Here is a 19,315-nt window from a genome sequence, read left to right as displayed (position 1 = left end):
TTCATCTGTCCCACCAGCATCCACAGTGGCTGATGCATAGGGGTTAATGACTTGGGGACGTTGATACTGAGCTATAGGCCTTTTATTGTTGGTGGCAATTCCATTGCTCAATCTAAGACACAAAATGCTGGAGTGACTCAGCGGGACAGGCAGCATCCCTGCAGGGAAGGAATGGGTGACGTTTCGGGTTGAGACCGTTCTTCAGACTGCTTCTCTCCAGAGATGCTGCGTTTCCCGCTGAGTTACTCCAGCATTTTGTGTCAATCTTCAAGTACACCATTGCTCAGTCTGCTGGATCTAAGAGTAGTAGCTAAAAACTTTCATCTTTACCAGCTGGCTGGCTTAACAAATGCAAGACAAGGGTTGGGGCCAAGCACTAAACCATTTTAAAAAAAGTGCCTAACACTTGCATTAACAGTTTAGATTTGCAACATGCTACTGTTCTTGTCCCTTCCATTCCTTTATGGCATATCTGAATGCCAAAAGCCAGTTGAGGCAGTTACTTAATGCACACTCATGTCCTTTTGTGGTTATGTTGAGGTTGCTTTTTGTGTCTTCTGTAACTTGGTCAATTAGCAATTTGAACTATCCCCCAGTTAGCGTGACTGCACCTATGTCTCTGAATTTAAGGAGCCGGGTTCTAGCCCAAGGTGTGACAAATGTAATTTGTGATGAATTGTGATGAACAAGGGGCCACAGTTTAAGAATAAGGGGTCGGCCATTTAGAACTGAGATGAGGTAAAACCTTTTCAGTCAGAGAGTTGTGAATCTGTGGAATTCTCTGCCTCATAAGGCAGTGGAGGCCAATTCTCTGAATGCATTCAAGAGAGAGCTAGATAGAGCTCTTAAGGATAGCGGAATCAGGGGGTATGGGGAGAAGGCAGGAACGGGGTACTGATCGAGAATGATCAGCCATGATCACATTGAATGGCCGTGCTGGCTCGAAGGGCCGAATGGCCTCCTCCTGCACCTATTGTCTATTGTCTATAACAGACAGACTGTACATGTCAACAGTGCGCTCCTTTCCTCTGATGTTTATTTTGTTCTTGTGCTATCTTCATCAGCCACCTGTGAGATGTGTGGAATGGTTGGAGTGAGAGATGCTTTTTATTCCAAGACCAAAAGATTCTGCAGTGTTTCCTGCTCCAGAAGCTACTCGTCCAATTCAAAAAAAGCCAGCATTTTAGCACGACTTCAGGTAATTTTTCCATTTCCAAGATGTTGTATAGACTTGATTTACTTGTGCGCATGGCTGAGTTCACTCCAAATATATCACATGAATGGGAGCCAGAGTTCTCCAAATGCAACAGTATTTAGTCAGTGAAGCTTGGTTTCTGAAATTGTATTGGTTCCCAAGCAGGTCCAAAGTTCTCCGACAATTTCTTTCTCTCTTTCAAGTGGAATTATAATCTAACTTGCAATGGATTTTATAATGGGTATAACTGTGGTTTTTGTCATGAAAGCCATCATACTAATCACAATTTAAAATAACATAGTTAGTCTTTCTTGAGATATTAATCATCCATTTATAAAGAACCTATTTTCTAGTACATTCATTATTTATGGAGTTCCGAAATGTCTTTGCTTAGTTGTGACAGTAATTGATTGTTTGGACCATATCTTTCACACTTTATCCAACAAGCTAGTGCTGAATCTATAGTGGACAACTGCATTTTTGCCATCTGCAAGGATTTATTGTTCAATAACAGTAACAGCAGTTCTAACGATTCTGCATATTTCTGCTAGCGTTCAGTAGTGACTGATAATCATCTGTTAATTAAGTGCAACAATTATCCATGGTTCTCGGCAGCATTTCAATCTGCTGTCTCCTTGTCCTATCACTTTTTCACCTAAAACTACAAAACTACTTTTTTGTGTTTTACAATGTTAATTGCTCGGGGCTAGTACATTTCATTACTTTGCCGGGCTGGAGTGATTTCTGCTAACAAGTCAGATGTAGAATTAGTGGTATAGCCAGTAATTCTGATTATGTTTTTTACTTTGGTGTTCTGGGCCAGAAATTGCATCCATCTAATGTGGGAAGAATGGAAGGACCAGGCTTGTATCCACTGCAGAGGACTACATTAAAACATTTAACATCTGCTGATGAGCCTGACACGAAGGATGTGGAGAGAATGTTTCCTCTTGTGGGAGAATATAGACAATAGGTGCAGGCATAGGTCATTCTGCCCTTCGCGCCAGCACCGCCATTCACTGTGATCATGGCTGATCATCCACAATCAGTATCCCATTCCTGCCTTCTCCCAATATCCCTTGACTCTGCTATCTTTAAGATCTCTATCTAACTCTCTTGAAAGCGTCCAGAGAATTGGCCTCCACTGCCTTCTGAGGCAGAGAATTCCACAGATTCACAACTCTCTGGATGAAAAAGTTTTTCCTCATCTCCGTTCTAATTGGCCTACCCCTTATTCTTAAACTGTGGCCCCTGGTTCTGGACTCCCCCAACATCGGGAACATGTTTCCTGCCTCTGGCATGTCCAATCCCTTAATAATCTTATATGTTTCAATAAGATCCCCTCTCATCCTTCTAAATTCCAGTGTATACAAGCCCCAAAGTAGAACTAGGGAACACTCGGAAAAATATAAATTTTTCCAGTTAAAGATAGTTAAGGTGTGTATTCTCACAAAGTGTGGATCAGTGTGACTTTTTGCACGGTATGATGGAAACTGATTATTTTGTATATTTTCATGGCAAAGGTAGGTAGGTGCTTAATAAGCAAATGGGTGCAAGGTTACTGGAGGTATACTGGATTGTAATGTTGCATCTGGATCAGCCATGGTTGTTTTAACTGGTGGAGCAAGCTTGAGAGACAGAGAACTAATCCACCTCCTAATTCACATCTTTACATTTCTTTCACTTGTGTTCTTTTTTTTTTACAGGGAAAACCTCCAACAAAAAAGGCAAAGGTTTTACAGAAACAGCCTCTAGTGGCTAAACTCGCAGCCTATGCACAGTACCAGGCAAGCCTCCAGCAGAACCAGACCAAGAGTAAAGCAGGTAACACATCATCTCTGGTACCTTGCATGTGGCTCACAGTAAATCATTGGGTTCGAGAGGAAACATTACAGTTTAGCAATAGTTTATATATTTAGCATAATTTTCCACTTGATTATTCTATGTATCCTGATGCTTTGAGTACTCTATCCCTTATATGGTCTATGTTATATAGTAAGATATGTACTTTACGCAGCTGTTAGCTTTGTGTTGCAAGTGTAGCTTCTGGCTGGTCTAGCTTTGCATTACATGTGAACTCGTGTCCCAGCTGTGAAGATAATATATCGGAGGAGCACGCTGAAATTAGTGAACGGCTAGGCATATTTTTCTTTGTTTCGTGAATGGGCAAAGCACCATTTAAAAAAAATATCTCTTGCTTCCTCTGAGTTTATCCAGTGAAGTTTTTCTTCTTCTTAAGTCCTTTGCTCCTCTAGGGAGCTTAGGCCATTGACAAATGTCCTCCACCTCACTCGGTTGTTGGCAGTTCTTTTGAGATCTTCCCAGTTGAGCACACTCCCAGACACTTCTGCCTGGGCACCTCTTCTCCAGCTGTTCCTAGGGCGACCTCTTTTCCCTTTTCTTTGGGGGTTCCATTTCAGGGTTTGCCGGGTGATGTTTGTGGCAGGTTTTCTGAGGGTGTGTCCAATCCAACTCTATTTTCTCCTTCAAATTTGTAAGTCAATGGGATCCTGGCTTGTTCTTTTCCACAGGTCCACATTGCTTACTTTGTCTCTCCACCAGATGTTTAATATTCTCCTGAGGCAGGTGTTAATGAATGTTTGCAGCCTGTTTGTTGTGTGTTTTGTTGTTTTCCATGTCTTTGATCCATACAGCATTACCTGCTTCCCATTTGAGTTAAAGATGCGTATTTTGGTGTTGATTGAGATGTATTTTGAGCTCCAGATCTTCCTGAACGTTAAACACCACCCTAGCCTTATTGATTCTGTTTTTTATGTCTGCATCTGCCCCTCTGGTGGTGTCCACAACACTGCCTAGGTATGTGAATGTTTCTACCTCCTCCAGGGCAGTGCTGTGCATGAAGATAGGGTTGCTGGTTTTGGAGTGGACCTTCATTACCTGTGTCTTTGCTGTATTGGGTGTAAGACCAAGTTTTGTTGCAGCCTAGTGAACAGTTGAGTCATAAGAAACAGAGGAACTTTCCGAAATGAAATCTATATCTCCTAACACCCCTAATATTAAAAAATATATTGATCTGCCTTAATTATACTCATCAAATGAGCCTCCCAGCCCTTTCGGATAGATATTTACAAAGATTAATTATCTTTGGGTAAAGACATATTTTCGTCCTGAGTAGCCCCAATTTTTGATATTTTTGAGGCATCTGCAAAGGAAAAAACTCATCTTTTCGTCCCCTAAAAGACTTCTGCATGTTTCAATGGGATCACTTCTCATTCTTCTGAATGGTGGGTATATTTGAGGAAAGGTATATTTAAAGTTAAGCAATTTTATCCTTCCTCAAGCAGGGAGCCTAGACACACAATATGTAACAGTGCTTTTTTCACCAGAGCCCAAAATAATTGGAGCAAGATGACTGTACTCTTGTACTCATTCTGTTATATTTAAAGCCAGTGTACTATTTGCCTTCCATTTGCTTCCTGTGCCAACACATGAACCTCCAGCAATTTGTGTACAAGGACACTAACTTGCTTTGAATGCAATGTACAACTTGCTGTGAATACCAATATCTTTCAATCTCTCGTCATTTAAAGAAAATATTCAGCATTTTCTATCTTTGTTCCAAAGTACACGAGGATATGTTTTCTATATTATTGGTCCATTTACCCGCTTGGCCTGTCCACCAACAAGTTTTGCATTATCAGCAAACTTGATATATTACACTTGGTCCTCTTGTCCAGACATTGAGGGAGATTGTGGACATCTGGGATGCCATTGCTGATTCCTACGGCAACCACTGTTCACAATCATCCAACCATACAATCACTCATTTATTGTTTTTTTTCCACTGTGAGCCAGTCCTCAGTACACACCTCTACATGCTCTTATTTTGTTTACGAATGTCTTCCCTGGTGCTTTATTGAAGAGTTTCTGAGAGCCAAATGTGTCAAATCAATTGATTTATCTTGTTTCTGTAGCTACCTCAAATTTTGAACAGATTTGTCATATTACTTACTTTTCATAAATCATGTTATTATTTTCTGAGAGCCTTCTTGATTTCCCTAATAATGGGTTCCAGCAATTTTCCTGCTCCTGATCCAAGGGATTGGAGCTTCCCAACAGTACTGAGATGTCAGTCTTGAGCCGTTGTGGGCAACCACACTACTGTACTGTTCATCCGGAATTCCTGTACCTCTTTGCCAGCCATTGATCTTTTGTGTACCAATGTTGAAGGGGCAGGTAGATTAGGTTGAGATGGGGGATATCTGCACTCCAACCTCATATCAAATGCTGTGCATGTCATGGCTGATGTGGTTTGGGGTGTTATTGTGGCCAGGAACTGCTTGCATTAGGACAAACGGGACCTCTGCTGTCTGCCCCATTACCTGGGATACCATCTCTATCTCTCGTGTTTTCTCACAACATTGTTATTATTTTACAGCAGTCACAGTGGAAGGATTTGATTGGGGTCACTATGTTTGGAGCAACAAATTCATTGGCGCTCCTGTAAGCTGTTTCAAACATGTGAGTAGAATGTTGTTTTTATTTAGCTGTTTATTACACTAATCACCACTGAGATTAGTTTTGCAGTTCAGCACATTGGTAGAAGTGAACTTCCATTAATTGATGTAGACACAAGGAGCTGCAAATGCTGGTTTACCAAAAAAGACACAATAACTAACACAATGCTGCAATAACTCAGCTGGTCAGAGAGCATATGTGGAGAACATGGATCGGTGTTTATTTTTCCCCGGGTCGGGACCCTTCTTCAGAAGAAGCTTCCCGAACCAAGTCACTGCCATTCCAGTTCTCCAGAGATGCTGCCTGACTCACAAAGTACTTTCAGCTCTGTGTGTCTTTTCTCTATGAATTGATTGGTTTTATTCAGTTGCATGGGTAGGTACAGAGGGAGCAAACATCGTGTTAGTCTGGAGAGAACAAACTGTGCTCCAGTTGCTCTATGAGTGTTTCATTGCCCTTAGGGATGATATTATATGGCATTAAAAGGAGCTACAGTGAAGGTTCAAAATTAATCTCCGGGGTTAAATGATGGGTTCATTGACCAAAAATGTTGACCCTGCTTTTCTCTCCACAAATGCTACTTACTGCGTTATCTGTTTGTTTTTTCTGGGCACACTTTGTGATGCCATGATAGACGATCAAGGGATGATCTCATTCAGTGTGCCAGGACTGTGGATGGTGGGGAGCGTGGGGTACTGAGAAAGGTGGAACAATAACATTAGAGCCTCCTCAGTTAGAATTGCAATCATGAAACTCTTGTCACCTGAGGGCTTGTGAAAGTAGGATAAGCACATCAGTCTGGTGAAAACATTGATCAAAAGTTTGAAACTTGGAATTGCCATGATTTCATTGAATTGTAAAACAACTGTTGGACTGATAGTTTCTGCTGGTGCAGGTAACTGAGTGCGTAATCCTTTGTGTTTCGCACAGATTGTCAGTTGTTTAATTACACTGTTCGTCCAAAGAGACAAATGTGGCTCCATTGGATATAATTGTTTCCTTTGCAGTTGCAATTGTGAAATAGTCACGAAAATGTTGAAGGGCTATAATTAGTGTGTGGGTTAATAGATAGCTGTCAGTGAGTGAATTTGTAATAAAGACCAGTAATTTAATGCATGTGGACCACGAGTGTTTAAAAACACTGAATGCACATCTTAAAAATATCCTGTTTATAGGTTGTGATATAACCACGGGGGTTTTGATGTCATCTGACCCTTCAATTATAATTCTTCACTGTAATCAGTTTTGAACAACTTCTGTTGCTTTGGCCGTGGCCCCAGGTCGTCTTGTCCAACCGATTCCCATTGTGCATCCTATCAAACTTTTCATTCGACTCTCCCCCCAGCCTTAGACTTTCTCGGTCTTTCTCTTCCTTTCTTCCTTTTATTTCCACTTCTCTCCAATCCCTCTACTTGGCTCATTCAAGGCTTGGCTCATTGAAGTAATTATTGTTGAAACTTTACCACGGTCTGGTTGTCACAAGAAGGGACTGTTTATTTTATCAGCTGTCATGATGTACATAATTTTATGTCTGAAACAAGCATCCAGCACGGACTTTTAATCTTGTACTTGTATGCATCTCAAGATGATTATAGTGATATCCACAATTGCAAGTTATTAAAGAGTGTAAAAGAGAAAAAATAAAAAAGTTTAATTGCTAAGTGTTTGTTGACTTTAGTACTGCACCCACAACTATATTTCAAGGTTTCAAGGTCAGTTTATTATCACATGTACCAATTAAGGTACAGTGAAATTTAAGTTACCATATAGCCATACTAAGTGAAAAGCAACAAGACACACAGTCACATAAAAGTTAACATAAACATCCATCACAGTGGATTCCACATTCCTCACTGTAATGGAAGGCAATAAATTCAATCTACTTCCTCTTGTTATTGAACAGGTACCTATGGGAACTCACTGGGGAGATGTAGCAGAAGGTGTTCGAGTGGAGGTCCCTAACACCGATTGCAACTTGCCAACTAAAGTCTTCTGGATTGCTGGCATCATCAAGTTAGCAGGTACAAGCAAACATTAGGTTCAGCTACAGTAAATTTGAGGCATTGTTAATTTAGAACTGTTGATGTGATTGCAGCAGATGAAAAGTGATTGTCTATCCTTTCCTGGTAAGATATTGGTGTTCTCTAAATTGGAAAACATCAGAAACAATATGGAGAAGCTTGTGCCCTGCCTCTGATTGTTGAGACTAGGGACTTTGAGAAATTGAGCTACAATCAAGAAGTGGAATTCCTTAAGGGTTCTTTTTTGTTACACTTTTTTTCAACTGATAGTAAGCGTGCTGTGTTGTTTTCTGGAGTGCAGTGGAACATTTAACATTCATAACTCGATGCCCTGTTTGCTGAAGCCATGAATATTAATTAATCAAGGATCATTTTAAATCCTTGGTATTTATTCACAAAATGCTGGAGTAACTCAGCAGGTCAGGCAGCATCTCAGGAGAGAAGGAATGGGTGACGTTTCGGGTCGAGACCCTTCTTCAGACTGATGTCAGGGGCAGGACAAAGGAAGGATATAGGTGGAGACAGGAAGATAGAGGGAGAACTGGGAAGGTGGAGGGGAAGAGAGGAACTATCTAAAGTTGAGGGTTGTTGCAGAGTGAGTGGAGGGCTGCACGTTCAGGAGGGGAGAGGTTAGAGTTAGTCAGGGGAGTGGAGAATTTGAGGCGGTTAATGTCACGCCGGCAGTTGGAGATGAAAAGTTGTAGTGAGGGTAGTTGGCCAACCGGGGGGGGGGTCCAAGAGGAGGGGGTCCGCTGGAGACGGGAGAAGGGGTCATCACTGGGGTGAGAGGGTTGTTGCAGAGAGAGTGGAGGGCTGTACGTTCAGGAGGGGAGAGGTTAGAGTTAGTCAGGGGAGTGGAGAATTTGAGGGGGTTTAAATCCTTGATCATTTTGTCCCCATAAATATGCGAAATAAATTTCCATGGACTAAGAACTGGATGGAAGTATATGTTCACTGTACAGCAGTGGCTTAGAAATGGATTTGAAAATGTGTGGGGAGGGACCTGTGCCTTCCTGAAGCACGACAAGTATTGTTGGTATTTAGCCGGATGGTGTGATCTTTGATGGACGATGCAGATCTCGTCCTTATTCTCAAGCAGCCCTTTAAGTTGGTCCAGTCTGCACTGGAGATCCGGGCTTTGCCACCATTACTCCATGTGTTCCTTGTTAACCTTTCTCAAGACATTGAGATTTTGTGTCTGACTCAAATGGATATTTTTGTTCTCTGGCAGGTTATAAGGCCTTGCTTCGATACGAAGGCTTTGACAATGATTCTAGCCTCGACTTTTGGTGTAACATATGCGGTTCTGAAGTTCATCCAGTTGGCTGGTGTGCAACGAGTGGCAAACCTTTGGTAACTCCTCGCAGTAAGTGCTCTGTATAATTGCAGTTCTCTTGTTAGTATTGCTATCTTCCTGCACAAGACTCCACATGGTTGATTCTGCAAAGCATACTGAAGCCTGAATATTAGGGGATGGTGAATGAACAGTGATTACTGGTGAAAAGGCCTATCTCTCCTGCACCTTATCTAAAACATGCAGGAAGAAGATGCATATGCTGGTTTAAACCGAAGATAGATACAAAATTCAGTCTGAAGAAGGGTCTCGACCTGAAACTTTACCCATTCCTTCTCTCCAGAGATGTTGCCTGTCCCGCTGAGTTACTCCAGCATTTTGTGTCTGTCTTCACCTTGTCTAAAACTCTGCTAATCTTCATCGTGTTTTTCAAGGAAAGTTTGTCTGCAAATGTCATTGTTTGTGGAAATGAAACACTGAAGAGTGTTGAGCAGGATAGGCTTTTCTATCTACTTGCTGCTTCTTTCTCTGTGCACAACAAAAAACATGCAGTGAATGATGCCTGTGATTTATCTGTGCTGCCACTGTTAATCTGCCTTGCCTGACATGTTACCTTTTGAAACTCTTGTCGCTCTACCCTTGCCAGTGCAAATCATGCTTTTGTTCATTTGTAATTGGCAACAACGACGCTACATCTATCTTGCAGTGGTTGCTTCACGAAGTCACGTGATCACTTTTGATGTGGCCAAGGCTGCCCCTTATCTCTCCAAAATAACTCAAACTCGGGAGTAGATTCTGCCAATTCCAGCGTGAGCCTTCTACTTTCGCATTTTGATTGTAGGATTATTCTTTGAATTATCAAAATTAAGTGAAGAAATCCAACTCTGAAGCCATTCTTTTCAAAGGGAATCACTTTGTGTGTGACAACCTATATTCTTCACTTAACTGCATGAATTTCTAGATTTTAGCCTTGTCATCCCTGTTCTATGAAATATTAAAGCATTATTTGTTCCCTACTTTCTCCTTGCTGAAGTTACAAACTTTGAAATATTGTCTGTCGCATGGCGACTGAGATATTAATTCCTGTTTAACCGGACAAGGTGACTTCACCGCCCCGTGCCCCACGTGAATTCACCCAGCCAGCGGCCACGTGCTCCCGGCCCGGGCGGCCGCCATTGGTGGAGCGGGAGCACGTGGCCACTGGCTGGGTGAGGTCACGTGGGGCGGTGACGTCACCCGTTGTCCCTTATTTGGGAGTGAGGTAGTTGGCAACCCTACTAATATGGGACAAGGGCGGTCCCGTACGGGACAAACTAATTTAGCCCAAAATACGGGATGTCTCGGCTAATACGGGACAGTTGGCAACCCTAGTTCTCACTTCATTTTTTGCACTATCACCAGCTGGCGGGTATTTCATTCAGTTAGTGGTTTATTATCATCTTATTTACAGAGATATGATGAAAAACCATATCATATCATATCAAACATAAGTGCAATTACGCCATATGTAAGTACAATAGGTCATGCGAAGGGCATAATAACCATGAGTTTGGAATAGTGTTACAAGTGCAAAAAATAAAAGTGAAAGGGCTGAAATGGGGTCTGCTGGGAGATTAGGACCACACCCTTAGCTCAGATTAGGATTGTCTTTGGGACTGTTATGGGGAGGAGGGAGCTGTTCCTGAATCTGGTGGTATGTGCATTTAAACTTTTATGCCTTCTGTCTGATGTGAGGAGAGGAGAGGGACTGACCGGGCTATAAATGGTTCTTGAATATGCTGTTGCTATCTTGAAGCATTGTGCAGTATAGATGGAAATGATGGGGTCAAGCCGGTTTGTGCGATGGACTGGGCTGCATCCACAACTCTCTTTAGTTTCTTGCGGTCTTGGGCAGCGCAGTTACCAAACCAAATTATGATGCATTCCAATGGGATATTTTCTGTGGTGCCTCTGTGGAAATTGGCAAGAGTCATTGGAGGCATGCTGAATTTCTTTAGGCTTCTAAGAAAGTAGAGGCATGGCATTATTTCTTGGCCGTGGTGTCAATATGGTTGGACTGCTTTGCCTTTCAGGCTTTCATTCCATTCCAAACTTGCATCACAGGTTGGTGTTGGGCTCTGGCAGCTCCCCCTGCCTCTCCAAATTGAATTCAAATCCTCATTCTGTTTCGATGGCGCACCATGACCCGGCCCCATAATACCTTTCTGAACGTCTGCAGAATCTTGTGACGTTTGCAACACCCGTACTTTGGTTCTTTGTTGCACCTGTTCCTATGTTCTACAGCTGAAGCCTGGAATGACTGAGCTCCTTTATAGTGGGTTACTCAGTCTGTTTTCACATCCAAACTCCTCCGCCATTCTTGGACCATTTTAATCGATAACATTTTACTTTAGATACGTCCACCATCTCAAATGCATTTGTAAAGACTTGTTTTCTAGTAACGGCCAACCTTTTCATTCGGATGCAGGCACATTCTGCTTTATTCATGGGTATTCTGTTGAACTTGACTTATTTTTAATGAAATGCATCAATGCTGTGTTTCCTAAATATTGCATATCTTGTGTAATTCTCGCTCTTTTACCTTTCCAGCGATCCAACATAAATATACCAACTGGAAAGCTTTCCTTGTGAAAAGATTAACCGGTGCAAAGACTCTTCCTCCTGACTTCTGTTCGCAGGTAGGCTGCCCAACTCCCATTCCAATCCCATTAGCACTGTTCCTTATCGTGCAAGCCTATGTTGTACGTGTTTCTTTTAATGCTGTTGTGCTGCCAGTCTGTCCTTGGTTTCCGTGTCATGTCCATGGTTTCCGTGTCATGTCCATGGTTTCCGTGTCATGTCCATGGTTTCTGTGTCGTGTCCTTGGTTTCCATGTCATTCCATGGTTTCTATGTCATTCCATGGTTTCCGTGTCATGTCCATGGTTTCTGTGTTGTGTCCTTGGTTACTATGTCATTCCATGGTTTCTGTGTCGTGTCCATGGTTTCCGTGTCATGTCCATGGTTTCCGTGTCATGTTCATGGTTTCCGTGTCATGTCCATGGTTTACGTGTCGTGTCCATGGTTTCCGTGTCGTGTCCTTGGTTTCCGTGTCATGTCCTTGGTTTCTATGTCATTCCATGGTTTCCGTGTCGTGTCCATGGTTTCCGTGTCATGTCCTTGGTTTCTATGTCATTCCATGGTTTCCGTGTCATGTCCATGGTTTCCGTGTCGTGTCCTTGGTTTCCGTGTCATGTCCTTGGTTTCTATGTCATTCCATGGTTTCCGTGTCATACCCATGGTTTCCCTGTCATGTCCATGGTTTCCGTGTCATGTCCATGGTTTCCGTGTCATGTCCATGGTTTCCGTGTCATGTCCATGGTTTACGTGTCGTGTCCATGGTTTCCGTGTCGTGTCCTTGGTTTCCGTGTCATGTCCTTGGTTTCTATGTCATTCCATGGTTTCCGTGTCGTGTCCATGGTTTCCGTGTCATGTCCTTGGTTTCTATGTCATTCCATGGTTTCCGTGTCATGTCCATGGTTTCTGTGTTGTGTCCTTGGTTACTATGTCATTCCATGGTTTCTGTGTCGTGTCCATGGTTTCCGTGTCATGTCCATGGTTTCCGTGTCATGTCCATGGTTTCCGTGTCATGTCCATGGTTTACGTGTCGTGTCCATGGTTTCCGTGTCGTGTCCTTGGTTTCCGTGTCATGTCCTTGGTTTCTATGTCATTCCATGGTTTCCGTGTCGTGTCCATGGTTTCCGTGTCATGTCCTTGGTTTCTATGTCATTCCATGGTTTCCGTGTCGTGTCCATGGTTTCCGTGTCAAGTCCATGGTTTCCGTGTCGTGTCCATGGTTTCCGTGTCGTGTCCTTGGTTTCCGTGTCATGTCCTTGGTTTCTATGTCATTCCATGGTTTCCGTGTCATACCCATGGTTTCCGTGTCATGTCCATGGTTTCCGTGTCATGTCCATGGTTTCCGTGTCATGTCCATGGTTTCCGTGTCATGTCCATGGTTTACGTGTCGTGTCCATGGTTTCCGTGTCGTGTCCTTGGTTTCCGTGTCATGTCCTTGGTTTCTATGTCATTCCATGGTTTCCGTGTCGTGTCCATGGTTTCCGTGTCATGTCCTTGGTTTCTATGTCATTCCATGGTTTCCGTGTCGTGTCCATGGTGTCCGTGTCAAGTCCATGGTTTCCGTGTCGTGTCCATGGTTTCCGTGTCGTGTCCTTGGTTTCCGTGTCATGTCCTTGGTTTCTATGTCATTCCATGGTTTCCGTGTCATACCCATGGTTTCCGTGTCATGTCCATGGTTTCCGTGTCATACCCATGGTTTCCGTGTCATGTCCATGGTTTCCGTGTCATACCCATGGTTTCCGTGTCAGGGCCATGGTTTCTGTATCAAGGCCATGGATTCCATGTCGTCCTTGGTTTCCATGTCAAGTCCTGCAACATTTGATGATTCTGGACTTTGTCCTTGTCCATGGATTGTTAATGTTTATCCAGCGTAGGATAGCGTAAGGTTGGTTACTTACCACTTGTAATGGCAACTTTCCGACTTTTCCACTTGCCATTATTACACAGGTAAGGAGTAATCTTACGCAGACCTAATAGAACAGATCGTCCAGTCGTTATTTCCAGTTTAATTGGTTGTTTATTGAAGTAGTTGTACAAACAAGGAGATGAACGTACCAAGCTTTTCTTATTCCGCATGCAAGTTGTAGCTGGCTGCTCTGCCCCATATCTGTTGAGAACCATATGCTCTCCCTCCCTATGTCTGCCACTTCCTGTCCCCTAAGCCCTTATATATACACCACCCTGTGCATCTAATGACCGCGCCAAGTGTTCAAAATAATACTGCAAGATATATCTAGACAAAATAATGTAATATGCCAACAGTAGCTAGCCGAAACATAAATGGCTCCTACACCACTCTTGTAATCCAAGCCATTAATAACTCCCCTCATGTTAGTTGTAGATTTAGATAGGACTTTATGACTGGTGCAAAGTCTTTGACTGGTGTAAAATGAAGAGCTTCTGTCATAACCCTGTATTGATGATGCATTTGAGAGCAAGACCATTAACGCTGGTTTGTGACTCTGGGCAGCAGTGGGCACCAGCAGCTAGTGCGTATGTATCATTGGTGTGCTTCAAAGCAAGCAATGTGGATGAAGCAGATTGCTTCCCATCAGTGATGTCAATGTGTTTTGCAGGTTGTCGAGAGCACGCAGTATCCTTTCAAAACTGCCATGCGTGTAGAGGTGGTGGATAAGACACACCTCTGCCGAACAAGAATAGCAGTTGTTGAAAGCATAGTGGGTGGTCGTTTGCGGCTGATTTATGAAGAGTGTGACGATGGGACCGACGATTTCTGGTGTCATATGTTGAGCCCCCTCATTCACCCCACTGGTTGGTCACGAAATATTGGACATAGATTCAAACGATCAGGTAAGAGTCGGGTTCAAAGCCTTTTGCTTCTTTGGAAACGACAGGATGGAGATTTATTCTGTCATCCATGGTCAGCCCTGCATGCCCTTGAATTCTGCACCATTAGATGAGGGAAAAGTACAGTAACCCAGGCAATAACAGACCTCTATCACAATCACAATAATACTTTAATAGCCAAGTATGTTTTGCAACATACGAGGAACTTCATTTGCCGTACAGTCATCATAACAATAAAAAGCAACAGGACACACAAAATACATTTTAACATGAACATCCACCACAGTGACTCCTCCACAAAAAAAGTTCAATCTCTCCCTTCTTTGTCCTCCAGCGGTCGGGGGCCTCTAACCTTCCGTTGACGGGACGATCTTGACTCCTGTAGCTGGCAGCGGGCCTTCCTCGTCGGGGCGATCAAGCTCCTGTATCGGGGGGGGGGGGGGTCTCAGCTCCCCCGCTCCGAGCGATCTACCCCGGGTCGAGACCAGTCGAACGTTGTGCGGCTTTTGGAGCTCCCGACCGGTCTCAACCTGAGACTGTGAGCTCCTTGATGTTAAGGTCCGCAGGCCGCAGTTGGAGCGTCGATCCAGGCATGGAATCGTATGCTCAGATGGTAGGTCCATGGTCCTGCGGGGGCTCAAAGTCAGCCCCAGGCAAGGTCCCCAGCTCCACAATGTTAGGCCGCAGAGCAAACCGGAGATACGACCCGCAAAACAATCGCATCTCCGGCAAGGTAAGAGATTGAAAAAAAGTTTCCCCCGCCCCCCACATAAAACAAACCAGAGACCATTTACACAAATTTAAAAAATCTTACCAAAAATAGCAAATAAAGTTTGAGAGCGACAGACAGACAGACAGACAGTCTGTAGGTGAGGCCATCATTGTGCAGCCGGCGCCCCCTGGTGGCTTTTGGTTAGAACAGACTGAGGCTCCCATTGCACCGCACCCCCACCTCTGCCAGTTACCCAGTGAGCTGGTGCCACATGATGTGGGAACAGAGAGAGCTGGCAGCATGAAGGCGGCGTGGGTACTGGGCCCGTCCACCGCGCACCGCGTCTCTGGCTGGGGTTCTGAAGCTCCTCGGCCTGCGAATTCTAGCTGGATTAACCAGCCCTTAAACGCCGTGTTCCTTCTCTCCAGGCCTGGCTTGGGTTAAACTTTCCCCCCCCCCCACTCAGTTATAGGCAATAAAGGACACCATCCTCCCCCCCCCCCAAAAGACATTGAAGGAATTCTGTACTCATGCATGTTAGTCATTGGTGAACTAATGAGACGTTGATCTGTGATAATCAAGCTCTCAAGTACAATTACAAAATATATCAAGTCAAAAGGTTGAGGGAAATAAAAGGTGAAAGTCACAAGAGGACAAGGGGCTGGGGACGTGTGTGTATTGTGTTTGTGTTTACAGGCCCTGCCAAGCTTCTTGAGTCACTCGACGCTCCAACACTCTTGAGTCAGGGAGGGATTGCTGGTTGCATTAACTATGGAGTTTTAGTCTGGTTTCCAGTGTGCGCAGCTGAAGCCTGGAATGACTGAGCTTGTTATGCAGTCGTTGGCTGTAAGCTTCCCCGTTCTGGGGAAGTGCTACAGAGCGTCTGCTCTCTTGCCTGGCAGCAACACTGACTTTCATTCAAGTTTGGCGTTGCATTTCTTTAAACTTAATATTGCCATCCCTTGCATCCCTTGATTGCCTGCCACCCTGTGGATTTAATTACATTTTAAACTTTCTTTTGCATCTAGATGGTTCAAAGAAACAAGAAGGCCACTGTGATGCTTCTGCACAATTATTTGCAAAGGTAGGTTTTTTTTGGAGTCTTTAATGCTGAACAATGTCGAGGAGTTCCAGGTAAAATGTACTGTTTAGATTTAGGCTCGGCCACTATCAAGACCCCAGTGACTTTCTTGATGCATTATTCAGATTTTGAAGCTGCACGTGTTTTATAAGATCATAAGTGATAGGAGCAGAATTAGGCCATTTGGCCCATCAAGTCTACTCTGCCATTCAATCATGCCTGATCTCTCACTCTCCCTCCTAACCCCATTCTCCTGCCTTCTCCCCATAACCTCTGACACCCGTACTAATCAAGAATCTATCCTTCTCTGCCTTAAAAATATCCACTGACTAGAACTCCACAGCCTTTTGTGGCAAAGAATTCCACAGATTCACCACCCTCTGACCAAAGAAATTCCTCCTAATCTCCTTCCTAAAAGAACGTCCTTTAATTCTGAGGCTATGACCTCTAGTCCTATACTCTCCCACTAGTAGAATCATCCTCTCCACGTCCACTCTATCCTAGCCATTCACTATTCTGAATGTTTCAATGAGGTCCCCCCTCATTTATCCAAACTCCAGCGAGTACAGGCCCAGTGCTGTCAAACACTCATTATATGTGAACCCACACATTCCTGGTAGTGTAAGACAATAACTGCAGATGCTGGTACAAATCAAAGGTATTCACAAAATGTTGGAATATTCCAAATGCTGCCTGACCAGCACGTTATAGAGGCCTCAGCATTACATCTCTATTTCTGTACACAAGCCCTCCCGAAGTAAATGCCACGGGACAAACTGGATTTTCCAGAAGTGACAATCACTGCAAGTGAACCTCGGCTGAAGTATTACTTTTAGATGCGTATTACTGTTTGCAGTGGATTATAGTTTGGTTACAATTTGAAAATTAATCAAAGTCTTTGTAGATTAGATGTTTATTTCTTAGAAAGTACAAAGGTAATGCATTAATCCTTATCTTTCTGAATGGAAAAATTGTGACTTAAAAGGCAGGGGCTTTTTTAATGAAAGACTGAATATTTGAATACTCTAAGTTGGGGTAAGATTCTCAAACAGAGAAAAGCACATTTTTGTCATTCTGGTACTGAAGATGAAGACAATATAGATCTGAGACGTGTTGGATAACTGAGTTCACGATTGTGATAGGGTAGTGGGGGCTTGGTGTTAGTCTGATCTGGAAATCTGTAGCAAGTGGTTTTACTGCAGGTGCACGGACCTTTGTTTCACCTGTGCAGGTAATTAGGTTGTCCACTGGCATTGCCATCTATCTTCTATATACTAAATGTTTGTTCCTGAACTACAGCCAAAACGGTACATGACAGCGCAATACTTAGGCCCACCTTACTCACCGTCGTCCCTTTGGTGCTAATGGAAGAAGTTTCATTGAAATCGGTGTTATATTTTTAAGCTATCTCCTAGGGAGGGAGGGAGGATAAGGGGGGTTGAGGGGGATGTGGGGGGGAAGAGGGGGAGAAGGTGCTGTACCAATGCAGGAGAGGTTTGGGCCCAACGGGTTCACTTGGTCTAGTAGTCCATAAATGGTAGCTAAGGATCTTGTAGAGTGCCTTATGCTTCAGGGCCCTTTAATTGTCCACTACTTAAGTTGATTAAAATGAGTGTCTTAAAGAAGAGTCTATTTGTTATTGCAAGAGATAATCCAGATAAAGTGAGATAAATTACTCGCCTAATAATTTGAAATGATCTTAAACATCTGGATAATATGTCTTTGCTGTCAAATCATCTTAATTCAACTGGCTCATTGGTGGCCTTTTGGAAAAACTAAAACAAAACCTGTTGTTCTGCTCTGTGTGACTCCAGCCTCCACACTTGGGTAGTTGGCTTTTAACTGGCCTTGAATTGGTGCAACACACGTAGGAAAGAAAACTGCAGACGTCGGTTTAAATCGAAGGTAGACACAAAATGCTGGAGTAATTCAGCGGGTCAGGCAGCATCACTGGAGAGAAGGAATGGGTGACCCGCTGAGTTACTCCAGCATTTTGTGCCTACCTTCCGAGCACCACCTTGGGGTGACATGGAATGGGCCATGTTCATGTAACGAGGATCCATTTCAAAGAATGGCTTGCTGATTTGTGTGATTGCAATGAATCTCTCAACCTTTAGGTAAAGGATGTTGACCAAAGCGGAGAGTGGTTCCAGGAAGCGATGAAACTGGAAGCAATTGACCCTCTGAATCTTTCTGCCATCTGTGTAGCAACTGTCAGAAAGGTGAGCCCTCCATTCCATGCTGTCACTTGTATGTTGTCTCATCGCTAGATGCAGATGCTGGAATCTGGAGTAAAAAATAAGTTGCTGGAGGAATTCAGGTCAAACAGTATCTGTGGAGGCAAAGAGTACATGTCTGCGTGTTGGATTCCCCCTTCATCAGTATGGGGGGATGGCAGGGCGCAGGGAAGAAGAAAGATGGCCCGTATATAGGAGTGTGGTTCAGCAACTGGTAGGTGATATGTGAGACCAGTTGAACAGGGGGTGGGGGGAGGAATGATGGGGTGATTGAGTAAGGATGGGGAGCAGATGGAGGGACAGTAAAAAGCGAACAAAGGGAGAGAAAACCAGGGAGGAAAAGGAGTAGGGGTCGTGGGTAATCTGACAATTTCAAAATATTATTTTCATACCATTGGGTTGCAAGTTACCGAAGTGGAATCTGACGTGCTGTTCTTCTAATTTGTGTTTAGCCTTTTCGCGTTTGTGGAGAAGGCCGAGGACAGGCTGGGAATAGGAAGGGGAATTGAAATGCAGATTCACTAGAAGCTATAGATGGTTATTGTGGACAGAATACAGGGGCTGTACAAAATAATGGCCTGGTCTACGCTTGGTCTTGCCGATGTAGGAGAGGTTACATCACGAGCTCCAAATGCACCAATCCACTGTTATGGAAACCAAGTTTCCTCTTTGTGACTGAAAACATCAGCTACAATGAGTTTGAGATCATGTTGCTCAAGTTGCCCTGCTACACTTTGCTGTTTCTCACAACTAGTGTACGCAGTGGTGTGTATGAGCCATCACTCCACAGTGTTGGGTAGGAAAAAACTGCAGATGCTGGTTTAAATGGAAGGTAGACACAAAATGCTGGAGTGACTCAGCGGGTCAGGCAGC

At 43.7% G+C, this 19,315-nt stretch overlaps 1 protein-coding gene across 7 annotated transcripts in view; it reads left to right on the top strand.

The window, feature by feature from the left end:
- Nucleotides 1-19,315, top strand: part of mbtd1 (mbt domain containing 1) — a 44,348-nt gene that overhangs the window by 6,954 nt on the left and 18,079 nt on the right. For all 7 annotated transcript variants that reach the window (XM_078401495.1, XM_078401492.1, XM_078401490.1 and 4 more), the window contains exons 3-11: nucleotides 1,065-1,198; nucleotides 2,902-3,019; nucleotides 5,595-5,677; nucleotides 7,578-7,695; nucleotides 8,927-9,061; nucleotides 11,579-11,667; nucleotides 14,181-14,415; nucleotides 16,153-16,208; nucleotides 18,323-18,427. In XM_078401495.1, coding sequence (XP_078257621.1) covers nucleotides 1,065-1,198; nucleotides 2,902-3,019; nucleotides 5,595-5,677; nucleotides 7,578-7,695; nucleotides 8,927-9,061; nucleotides 11,579-11,667; nucleotides 14,181-14,415; nucleotides 16,153-16,208; nucleotides 18,323-18,427 — 1,073 coding nt within the window. The remainder of the gene's footprint in view (nucleotides 1-1,064; nucleotides 1,199-2,901; nucleotides 3,020-5,594; nucleotides 5,678-7,577; nucleotides 7,696-8,926; nucleotides 9,062-11,578; nucleotides 11,668-14,180; nucleotides 14,416-16,152; nucleotides 16,209-18,322; nucleotides 18,428-19,315) is intronic.

Source organism: Rhinoraja longicauda, chromosome 6 (assembly GCF_053455715.1).
Source record: "Rhinoraja longicauda isolate Sanriku21f chromosome 6, sRhiLon1.1, whole genome shotgun sequence".
NCBI lineage: Eukaryota > Metazoa > Chordata > Chondrichthyes > Rajiformes > Arhynchobatidae > Rhinoraja > Rhinoraja longicauda.
This window is presented reverse-complemented; position numbering and strand designations above follow the sequence as displayed.